We start from the raw sequence: 12,438 nt of genomic DNA on the forward strand, positions 1-12,438 counted from the left end.
TTCCACTTTGTTTCCTTCATAACACTTATCACTTTTAATTGGTTTTTGTTTAAATGTTTTTGTTTTTGTTTTCCTGCTGAGGGCAAGTATCACTAAACACAGTGTCTGGCATACAGTAGGCACTCAAAAGACTTTGTGGAATGAACCGTTGAGCTAGGAATGCCAAGTTGCTTGCTTAGTGTATCTGAAAGGGCCTGGGTATTTAGAGCCTGGGTTTAAGTGTTACTTGTATGTGTTTAGGAAAGCTCGCTGGCATATTAGTCAAGATGTTCGATGGTGTTTCATTCCTATCACCAGCCCCAGTTCCTTTGGGCGATCCAGAAATGTGTCTGAGCGCTGTCCTGTGAAGATGGAAAGGTAGCATTCATACGAATTAAAATATGCACTGTCTGTGTGGGAAGTGGAGAGAGTGCACAGGTGTGTGCAGATGGCTGTAGGTACAGATATGGATGTTTTTACCTATGCGTGCATTAAAGGGTCAAAGGCTTTCCTAAACTGTCTGAGCTGAGGAGGGAGGCACCAAAGCCATGCCTAGTTCTCTGATACATCCCAAGCCCAGCTCTTCCGAGCTGGGGAAAGAACCAGAAGGCATACACCCTTGGACATATGGCAGTGTTTTTCTATTTTGCCAATATTTGTTTTCTCTCCCAAATCCCACTAATCTGTCAGCCTCTGCCCCATCCTGAACAGTGCCCAGGTATGGCCTCTCTCCCAGGCAGCAGAAACACAGAAGCGTTTCCCTCTGGTTTTCAAACCACCCACTGTGCCATTTACACCAGGGGCAGGGCAGGAAGAGTGAGTGCTTGTGGGTGTAGTTTTGTATTTTCGAGGTCCCGGCCCGGAGGCTTCCTTCAGGCCACTCTAAGCAGAAAGCCCTTCCTTCAACCTTGACCTTGAATAACTGGCACCAACCAGAACAAGCAGTATAAGGGAGAGGAGGCAAACCCAACACAGAGAGGGCAGGCAAGTGACAATGTGAGTGAGGTGGGCCAGCCAAGTATGAGAGGAAGTGGGGCTGACAGGGAGCACAGTGCCTGCTGGGGAGCTCAGCCCATCCACTTGATCCCTGACCTCAGATATGTGGTGCTAGGGCTGTTTTGCTATCATCTCCCAGTTTCAACTTTTAATAAGGAAGTAAAAACAAGTTTGGAACACATGTAAACCACCCACCTGAGGGCCTATCTGCAGCCACCAGTTTGCCCCTTCTGCTTTAAGATCATTGATATTTCTTTTTAAATTTAATGTTTGTTTATTTTTGAGAGAGAGAGAGCGAGCATGAGCAGGGGAGGGGCAGAGTGAGGTCGGGGGATGGGGGCGGGCAGAGGATCCCAAGCAGGCTCCATGCTGACAGCAGAGAGCCTGGATGCGGGGCTTGAACCCATGGAATTGTGAGATCATGACCTGAACCCAGTCGGAAGCTTAACTGGCTGAGCCACCCAGGTGCCCCTGAGATCACTGATATTTTAATGAATGTTTACAGGCTGCCTTAATAGACTAAGATTCCCTTCCTTAAGGTACAAATTTAAGGTACAAATGCAAGGTTTTATACCATCAAGTTACAACTAAGGAGTTAAGAGTGGGCTCTTCCACATTTCATTGTACACATTTTTGTTATTTTTGAATTTTTTATAGTAAGCATATGTCACTTCTGTGCTAAAAAGAACAAAAATCTGGAAAAAATAAATAAAAGTGGGCAAATACTTAACATACTGTGTACAGGCTTTGAACTCTTCTGAATGACACATACGTAACAAACAAATCATGCTCTTTATCTGTTTGCATCATTTCTCTCTGTGGCTCACAACTGGGGGGATGCAGTGTCTGGAGACATTCCTGACTGTCACAACCAGGGTGGTACCTGGGGGTGGGTGGTGCTTTTGGCATCTGGGCACTCGCGTGCGGGTAGAGGCCAGGGATGCTACTAAATTATCTCCATTGCACAAAACGACTCCCCACAGCAAAGAATTATCCAGTCTCAGATGTCAACAGTGGCTGAGAAATCCCGATTTACTGAAGGGAAACGCAAGCTTGGGCACCAGAGAATATGTCTGAAGGGTTAAGGGGCAACTGACATCAGAAATTATTTTGTGTATTAGTCTCAACTATTTAGTGATTGCCTAATGTTTTTATTCTTTATCAGTAGAAATTAAAGGTAACAGTAGGAGTGTATCAAGCACCTACTGTACTGTATTAAACTATTAAACAGCCACACCCTGACAGATCCTCTCAGGAGTTGTTTTCATGATTTGTCTCCCATTTGCAATGACTTCGTGGTCATTAGAACACATGACACAGGACACATACCTGGCAGAGATGATTCAGTGATGTCTGCCGTCTCAGAATTTGGGAAAACCTTCTCGACACTGCAAGAGAAAAGCATTAGCTTAAAATATTGGCATGCTGTATGGTCCCACCCTGGATTTTCCAGGGACAGATTTCAAAAAGTAGCTTATTTCCCTAAATTTGTCTCACTGTCCAACCCCATTTTATGCACCCACTGGCAAAACCCTGCATTTGATTCTTTGTTCTCCCATGCAGACAACTATTCCCTAAAATGGCGATATTTGGGGTACATATTTCAAAGTCACCAGCCTGCCACACTGGCAGGTGTGAGAAATAGTGGTGTCAATCAACCGTGAGTAAAAGCAATTATTTACTTGTCTTTCATTTCGCTAATTGCAAGCTCCATCACTTCTCCCCATAAATAATTGCTGGAATCGAGTGGAAGCTTTGAAGAGGGCCCTGTAAAAGTAGTATATCTAATAGGGAAACCTGATTGAGCCTCAGTGGTGTGTGGCACTAGGGGCCGCTTTTAGGATGAAATCCTGGGCTGCGCCTTGAATGTGGCTTTGCATTCATAATCGGCCATTTTTATCAAATGATCTCCATGATCTATTTGCATGTTTTGATGATCCTGTTTACTATAGTGATATTGTATGTGTGTGTGTGTGTATATATATATATATATATATATATATATATATATATATACATATAGAGAGAAAGAGAGAGAGAGTATATAGCTGATGGTTTGAAGTGGGGTGATCTTAAATCTGCAGATTTCAGGACAGCAGGCAAGCCACGTCCCAGTCCCAGGTCTTCATTCCTGCAGAGCTGTCTGGAATGGCGTGTGTTTCCCCTCCTTGCACATTCTCCAAGTGCACCCGAGGTTCCCTGGGCAGAGCAGGTTCCTGCAGGCACCTACAGGTGGAGGGCCCAACAGAACTACAGGCTGCCAACTTTCAACAGGTTTGTTTGGTCAGCACAATTAAAACGGGTGCAGGGCATTCTTCTCATTAATTTCTGAACTGGTCAAGAAACAGAAATTTCCCTGGGATTATTCTAATTTGTACTCAGAGCCAGCTTGGTTTGAAAAATAGGGCGTGGGGTGGAGGAATGGAGTGGGGGGGGGGGGCTCGGGGCACAGATGAACTTCTAATTTTCCAGACCGATCAATCGTTAATCCTTCTCCTTAATTACTTTTTCTTTAACTTTGTGATGTGGAATTTAGTGCTCACGAAGAGAAAAGAACTGAGGGCTGCGAAATAAAGCAGGCTTTATCAATAGGTGATGGGCACTGCAGGCGGCCTCAAAGCATGTCTCAAAGGGCTCCCTTTGCCTGCAGAGAGAGGGTAATTTGATCGCCTTCATTTTCCTTGCTGGCACTTATTCCGGGCAAGAATGGCAAGCTGTATTCAAATGGTGCTTTAAGAAACATATCTTAAAACTTTGTTTTGCTTAAAATCATATCATCTTTGTTTAATAGCACATGAGTCTTCCCACAAGTACAGAAACATTGAGAAAGCGAAATAGGACCAGTTTTCTCAGGCAAAACTAATGATCCAGAAGGGCTGGTGATGCTTAGCAGAAAAAAAAAAAAAAAAATCACAGTCCTAATCCCCGTAGGAGAAATATTAATTTGGCTTTCTCATTAGGCAGAGAATTGAATATGTGAAGCCCTGAAGCGGTTTTCGGTCCCCTCTTACCACCATTTTGGGGGCAGGGGATTCTGGGAAATCTCCGAATTTTGGGGTCGGACAGACCTGAGTTTGACTTCTGGACCCTTCTTACCAGCTGCATGGCCGTGTGGCTTTGGGGAGGTTTCTTTGCCTCTCGGAGCCTCATCTGCAGGATAGGGATACTGTTCCCTACATCACAGAGGAGGCATGAGGATTAATGAGAGGAGATGGCAGTGATGAGCAGAAACTTTGGTGTCCACAGACAGACCCGGGAGCAAATCCTGCCTTTGCTACTTATCGCCTCTCTAAGCCTGTTCTATTTTCCACAAAAGGAGAAAGGTGCCACCTGTAATAAACCTCCTGTGAGGATCGAGTGAGTTAATGCAGGAAAAGCGCTAGGCTTAATACTTGGTGCTTTGTAAACAGTAAATGATAGCTGTTGTTGTTATTATCTTGTTAACAACCTATGTAAAACGTTTGGCACTAAAATGTTGTCAGCTCCCAAAGTCAGTACTTACATTCAAACTTAATGTTTCGCAAATTTTCTGGAAGGTCATGGAGGGCCACTTTTAGCCACTCATCCAGCTGCTTGGCAAACTTTCGGATCACCTGAGTTAAGCTAGAAAGAGAAATGATCCATTTTAAGTGCCGCAGTGTGTTGCCTAGTCCTCCCAATAGGCCCGGACAGGGTTTGGTTTCCCCTGGTGGTGTTCTGGCTGCACCAGTGTCACTGGGAGCAGTAACCTCAGGGGCAGGACGGGTGGCCCAAGCCCCACCGAGCACTGGCGGGTCTGAGCAGGGCATGCACAGTGCCCACGGTGGCCACCAGGGGACGTGGTGCCTGGACTCTGAGCAAGATGGTGCAGACAGGGGGCCATGAGCCTGGGAACACTGTTTTGCAGACAGTCTTGCCCAAGCGTTGGCCCACCCAGCCCAGCTCTGGCTGCCCCAGCCTCTGGCCACTCGGCAGGAACTGGGAAGCAACAGCCTGTCTTTGCACTGACAAACATCCCTGACCTTGAAACCATATCTGATGTGGAGAGCCCACGGCTGTTTGGGGGAAGGGGGTGAAGGGTGAGGGGACAGCAGGTTGCAGCACGAGATGAGAATCTGGGAGACCTTGTGCACCACTTTCAGGCTCTCACTGTGAACACAATGGGCTGGGTCAAGCATTGTCCATGGACTCCTCCTCTGGCATGGCCGCCACGGGGACCTCAGAGCCCGTGTTGAGCGTCCACGCCATCCTCGCCCCCCGGCAACACTGCCTACCTTGCTCTCGCGGTGTCCCATGGACTCTCCTGTCAGACCCTGATCACCAACTTCCTCCCAAGGCAGTCCCCCCAGGCTTCTCACTCTTTAACTCTGCACTTCTTTACCAACCTTCTCCAAGACCCTCCCACCCACCTGCACACCCTCCACCAGCTGTGGGCACCACTCCCACGTTGCAGGGAACACAGCGGCAAAGGGAGAACTTTCCAGCATTCCACCACAACACAGCTCTCCTCCCCGGCCACTCTGACAGAATCAAGGGCCAACTCCGTGTCATCCCCTCCTGCCTCCTCAGGAACCCCACGTCACTAACTGCCCCTTCTCCAGGATATCCCACCTCTTCCTTTCACCACGCATGTCCCTCCTTAAAAATAAACCCTCTTAGAAATGGAAGGAAAACTTCCAAACTCTTTCTATGAAGATTACCTTGATCCCAAAACCAGACAGAGGCCCCACTAAAGAGAAGAACTATAGACCAATTTCCCTGATGAACATGGATGCAAAAATCCTCAACAACGTATTAGCCAACCAGATCCAACAATACATTAAAAAAATTATTCACCGCGACCAAGTGGGATTTATCCCTGGGATACAGGGCTGGTTCAATATCAGCAAAACAATCAATGTGACTCATCACATCAATAAAAGAAAAGACAAGAACCACACGATCCTCTCAGTAGATGCAGAGAAAGCATCTGACAAAATACAGCATCCTTTCTTGATAAAAACCCTCAAGAAAGTAGGGATAGAAGGATCATACCTCGAGATCACAAAAGCCATATGTGAAACACCCAACACTAATTTCATCCTCAATGGGGAAAAACTGAGAGCTTTCCCCCTAAGGTCAGGAAAAAGACTGGGATGTCCGCTCTCGCCACTGTTATTCAACATAGTATTGGGAGTCTTAGCCCCTGCAATCAGACAACACAAAGAAATGAAAGGCATCCAAATCGGCCAGGAGGAGGTCAAACTTCCACTCTTTACAGATGACATGATACTCTATATGGAAAACCCAAAAGATTCCATCAAAAAACTGCTAAAACTTATCATGAATTCAGCAAAGTTGCAGGATATAAAATCAATGCACAGAAATCTGTTGCATTCCTATACACCAATAATGAAGCAACAGAAAGAGAAATCAAGGAATTGATCACATTTACAATTGCACCAAAAACCATAAAATACCTAGCAATAAATCTAACCAAAGAGGTGAAAAATCTATACACTGAAAACTATAGAAAGCTTATGAAATAAATTGAAGAAGACACAAAATGGAAAAAGATTCCATGCTCCTGGATAGGAAGAACAAATATTGTTAAAATGTCAATACTGCCCAAAGCAATCTACATATTCAATGCAATGCCTATCAAAATAACACCAGCATTCTTCACAGAGCTAGAGCAAACAATCCCAAAATTTGTATGGAACCAGAAAAGACCCCGAATAGCCGAGGCAATCTTGAAAAAGAAAACCAAGGCAGGAGGCATCTCCATCCTGGACTTCAAGCTGTATTGCAAAGCTGTAATCATCAAGACAGTATGGTACTGGTACAAAAACAGACACTCAGATCAATGGAACAGAATAGAGAACCCAGAAATGGACCCACAAACGTGTGGCCAACTAATCTTTGACAAAGCAGGAAAGAATATCCAATGGAATAAAGACAATCTCTTCAGCAAGTGGTGCTGGGAAAACTGGACAGCGACACGCAGAAAAATGAACCTGGACCACTTTCTTACACCATTCACAAAAATAAACTCAAAATGGATGAAAGACCTAAATGTAAGACAAGAAGCCATCAAAATCCTTGAGGAGAAAGCAGGCAAAAACCTCTTTGACCTTGGCTGCAGCAAGTTCTTACTCAACACATCTCTGGAGGCAAGGGAAACAAAAGCAAAAATGAACTATTGGGACCTCATCAAAATAAAAAGCTTCTGCATAGCGAAGGAAACAATCAGCAAAACTCAAAGGCAACGGACAGAATGGGAGAAGATATTTGCAAATTACCTATCAGATAAAGGGTTAGTATCCAAAATCTACAAAGAACTTATCAAACTCAACATCCAAAAAACAAATAATCCAGTGAAGAAATAGGCGAAAGACATGAATAGACACTTCTCCAAAGAAGACATCCAGATGGCCAACCAATACGTGAAACATCAGGGAAATACAAATCAAAACCACACTGAGATACCACCTTACACCTGTCAGAATGGCTAACATTAACAACTCAGGCAACAACAGATGTTGACGAGGATGAGGAGAAAGAGGATCTCTTTTGCATCGTTGGTGGGAATGCAAGCTGGTGCAGCCACTCTGGAAAACAGCATGGAGGTTCCTCAAAAAACTAAAAATAGAACTACCCTATGACCCAGCAATTGCACTACTAGGCATTTATCCAAGGGATACAGGAGTGCTGTTTCAAAGGGACACATGCACCCCCATGTTTATAGCAGCACTATCAACAAGAGCCAAAGTATGGAAAGAGCCCAAATGTCCATCGATGGATGAATGGATAAAGAAGAAGTGGTATATATATACACTGCAGTATTACTCGGCAATCAAAAAGAATGAAATCTTGCCATTTGCAACTATGTGGATGGAACTGGAGGGTATTATGCTAAGTGAAATTAGTCAGTCAGAGAAAGACAAAAATCATATGACTTCACTCATATGAGGACTTTAAGAGACACAACAGATGAACATAAGGGAAGGGAAACAAAAATAATATAAAAACAGGGAGGGGGACAAAACAAAAAGAGACTCATAAATATGGAGAACAAACTGAGGGTTGCTGGAGGGGTTGTGGGAAGGGGAATGGGCTAAGTGGGTAAGAGGCATTAAGAAATCTACTCCTGAAATCGTTGTTGCACTATATGCTAACTAACTTGGATGTAAATTATAAACAAACAAACCAACCCTCTTATTTCTCTGCACTCTTTCTTCAAGGTACCACCCTCTGTCCTCCACTTCACACACATCCTTCTTCAGGAAGCCCATGGCTTCAGTCACCATCTATACTCACTCTCACAGTTCCAGAGCAGAGGTCTCCAGAACTCCAGACCAACCACACACAGGTCCCCTCCATTTAGCATCCCAAAGGCACATCGACCTCAACACGTCCAAACTGAACTCCTCACTTCTCTGTCAGACTGGTTTCTTTTCTTACGTTCTCTATTTCATTGGGAACTCCACTTTTCATAAAGTTTTTGTTTGACTTTTTTATTATGAAAACATTTTAAATATACCCCAAGATAGAATAGTATAATAAACCTCCAAGAATCTGTGACCCAGCTTCCATAACTAGCAACGTTTTTCCAGTTCAATTTATCACATGCCATGCTTGCTTGTCTGGAATGCTTTGAGCAAATTCAAGATGTATGATTTCAAAAAGTTCGTGTGTGTTTCTAACATGACCTTATATGTATGTATGTATGTATGTATGCACTGCCACATTTAAAACCACCATGCCATTAGTGTACCTGACATGATGAACAGCAATTCCTATTAGCTAAAGCCCAGTTGGTACGCAAATTTCTCTATTTCTCTCAGAGATATCTTTTAGTCTCTTTGAATCAGGATCCAAATACGGTCTACACACTGCTCAAAAACATTGCCTTGTTCTATTTCCAAAGACTTTTTAAAAATTCTGTTTCATGGCATTGGTTTGTTAGCAACATCATGCTATTTGTTCCCTGTCATGTCCCACACTCTGATTTGGTTCATGTCTTCCTTATAGTGCCATTTAACACGTTCATCTATCCTGCATACTTCTTATAGACTGGCAGTTAGGTCTAAAGAGGTGATCAAATTAAGTTACATTTTTTTTTAAGACACGAAAACTTTGTAGGTGGCCCTGTGCCACCCACTGCATTACACCATGAGACTTAAAATGGCTGGTTGTTCCTCTTTTAGTGTATCTAGTTTTGAGACTTAAATAGTCTCTCTTCCTATCACCACATACTACAGGTTTCATCTCCAAGTTGCCTCTCAACCTCATCCAGTTTTCCCCTTTTCTCTCTACTTCCAGCTATCCTCATCTCTCACCTGGGCCACTACAGCAGCTTCTACAAGTAAGTACAAGAGCCTACCCTGCTCTGCTCACCTTCCCACCTCAACCCCACATTGTGAGAGGGATTCCTCTAAAACACTTGCAATTTTGATCTGTTTCACCTTCTGGTTAAACACCCTTCCCCTGCCCCCCAATGCTTTCACATTCTTTGTTTGTTTGTTTTTTCAAGAGTGTGAGCAGGGGAGGGGCACAGAGAGAGGAGGAGAGGAGGAGACGGGGAGAGAGAGAATCCCAAGCAGAGTCTGCACCAGCAGTGGAGAGTCCAATGTGGGGCTCAAACTCATGACCTGAGCTGAAATCAAGAGTCCGACACTTAACCGACTGAGCCACCCAGGTGCCCCTCACATTATTCTTAGGATAAAAACCAAAATCCTCACCATGATCCCCAAAGACCAGCCTCATCTTAAATTTTCTCTCTTCATCTACATTTCGGCCCCACTTGCCTCCACCCTGTTCTTTCCCATCTCAGAGCCTTTGACCTGGGCATCTTTCCATCCAAGAGCATCCAACCCTTCCTTGCCTACTCAACTCTTCCTCAGGTGTTACATCCACAGGAAAACCTTCTCTGAAGCCCCCTAGACTAGACTGGAATCTCTGGTTTTTCCCCTTGAAGGACCTTGTAGTAGTTGTGACATTTGGTAACTATGCACTAATTTGTGTGATTATCTGGTTAATATCCATCTTTCCCACTAGACTGCATGCTCCAATACAGATGGCAGGGACTGTGCCTATTTTGCTTATCACTGTATGTTCAGCAATTAGCATAGCACCTGACACCAAGTGGGCATATAAGGAATGTTTGTTAAATGAAATGAATGAGTGAATAGCCCCCAATCCCTAGCTGGGCAGACCTTCGACATATTCCCCACAGGACCCTATCCACACTGTCCCCACCTTTATTTCTCTGACTGCAGCTCCTCCCACTCCATCCCACCCCACCTCACCAGCTTACTCAGTTCCTACAGCACCAGTGCCCTTTCTGTTTCTTCAGGTCCTTGACAACCTCACCAGGGCCTTTGCATCTGCTGTTCCCTCAACCTGGAAATCTCCTGCCCCAGATTGCAGCCTGTTCCCTCCCTCCCCTAACAACTTCACAGGTTGGTTCAGTATTGACCACAGGATTTGAAACTGCCAGTCTCCCCACACTCCCAGCTCTACCAACTATTTCAACACTCTTGAGCCTGCCATGTGTTTTGGTAAGAGTAGTTGGCTCCTGGGATGAACACTGAGTATAGACAGGCAAGGACAGAGCAGGGGGAGATCTGCTTGAAGGTTATTGCAACAATCCAGGCAAGAGAGTGGCCCGGATGAGGGGTGGTAACCATGGAAATAATGCAATATAGTCAGATTAAAATATTTTGAAGGCAGAGCCAACCAGGATGCCCCGGTGAGTGGATGCGGGTGTATGAGGAAAGACTGTTGCCAAGGATGTCTTCATGAAAGAAAAATGGTATATGCACCCCCTGTGCCTAGCAGAGTGCCTGATACCCAGGAGGCACTTAATAAATGCTGAATACTGAGTGAACCAAAAGTACTGCGCATGTAATAAAGCCAAAGTTCAAAACCACCATCAGTGATGAGCACACTGGATCCAACTTCTACGTGAGAAGACTTCTCAGAACATTTGGCCACTCTTGACAGAGGTCAAACTAGCTAAGTGTCTGGAGTGATCATCCTATCGCTGCCGGACCATCGAGGGTGGCTTGCCATTCCCCGCCCACGGCACCTTTCCCAGGAGACATCACCTGCCGCTGGAGAAGAGGAGCCGCCCTTTGTGCGGTGCTGACTTCCCGTGTCCCCTTCTTCCATCTCGCTCCCCAGGCTGGCACTCCCAGGGTCGCCCTGCTCCTCTAGTGTCACACCTTCTCCTCCTCCCTTTTGTGCAGGTGGCTCCCACATCTATAACTCCAGCTTTGGCCCTGCCCCTGCATCTTAATTCCACACTTGTAACTCTCTGAATGACCTCCAGCCATGATGCTGGCACAACAGCAACAGTGCTAATGGCGGCTGCCTTGTAATGAGTGCAGCGTGCCAAGTGCTAAACCTTTCGCACATATTTCTTATTTAATCCTCACATCCACCCTACGAAGCAGGTACTATTGTTAGTCCCAGCAGAGAGGTGAGAAATCAAGGCTCAGAGAAGTTATTTTATTTGTCCAAGGAGATGCACCAAGTATGTGGACAAGCCAAGACTGAAGCCCAGATGTGTCTGGCTCCAAAGCCCTAGTATCTCAGTCTTCTCTCGGCTTCTCTGATATCTCATCTTCCCTGCCCGGTCCACCACCCCTGAACACACACACACACACACACACACACACACGCACGGACGCATGCACACACACGCACATGCGCTTCCTTACTTCTGCTAAACCAACCATTACCAACAACCACTATGCCAAGATCACCTGGGAGGTCACAAGAGGTGAAAAGTCCAAGTTTGAGAATGATCTACATTTCTTATAAATAAGAACATATCGGGGTGTCTGGGTGGCTCAGCAGGTCAAGCATCCAACTTTCGCTCAGGTCATGACCTCACAGCTCGTGAGTTCAAGCCCCACATCGGGCTCTGTGCCGACAGCTCGGAGCCTGGAGCCTGCTTCTGATTCTGTATCTCCCTCTCTCTGCCCGTTCCCTGCTTGCTTGCACACGTGCTTTCTCTCAAAAATAAATATACATTAAAAAAAACTGTAAAAAAAAAAAAAGAGCATATGGTTCATGGTTATCTCTATATTACCACTTGTCCACCTGAATTTCTTTTTTTTTTTTTTTTTTTTTTATTTTTATTTTTGGGACAGAGAGAGACAGAGCATGAACGGGCGAGGGGCAGAGAGAGAGGGAGACACAGAATCGGAAACAGGCTCCAGGCTCCAGGCTCTGAGCCATCAGCCCAGAGCCCGACGCGGGGCTCGAACTCACGGACCGTGAGATCGTGACCTGGTTGAAGTCGGACGCTTAACCGACTGCGCCACCCAGGCGCCCCTCCACCTGAATTTCAATATGCTTTACTGATAGAAGGTAAGAGGTGGGTCTGAGCTCATCAGCTCGTGAGAACCTCTAGAGTCAATTCTCATTTCTACCCTGGCCAAGCACAGGATTGGGCATATAGAACACACTCAAACAGGTTTCAGGGATGAATGC

At 45.4% G+C, this 12,438-nt stretch overlaps 1 protein-coding gene across 4 annotated transcripts in view; it reads right to left on the bottom strand.

Moving 5' to 3' along the window:
- RFX4 (regulatory factor X4) overlaps positions 1–12,438 on the bottom strand; it is a 166,110-nt gene that overhangs the window by 43,994 nt on the left and 109,678 nt on the right. For all 4 annotated transcript variants that reach the window (XM_086712458.1, XM_086712457.1, XM_086712459.1 and 1 more), the window contains 2 exons: positions 4,478–4,578; positions 2,305–2,363 (listed from right to left, as the gene is read on the bottom strand). In XM_086712458.1, coding sequence (XP_086568584.1) covers positions 2,305–2,363; positions 4,478–4,578 — 160 coding nt within the window. The remainder of the gene's footprint in view (positions 1–2,304; positions 2,364–4,477; positions 4,579–12,438) is intronic.

Source organism: Puma concolor, chromosome B4, assembly GCF_028749965.1.
Source record: "Puma concolor isolate L17-30 chromosome B4, mPumCon1.1.hap2, whole genome shotgun sequence".
Classification (NCBI taxonomy): Eukaryota; Metazoa; Chordata; class Mammalia; order Carnivora; family Felidae; genus Puma; species Puma concolor.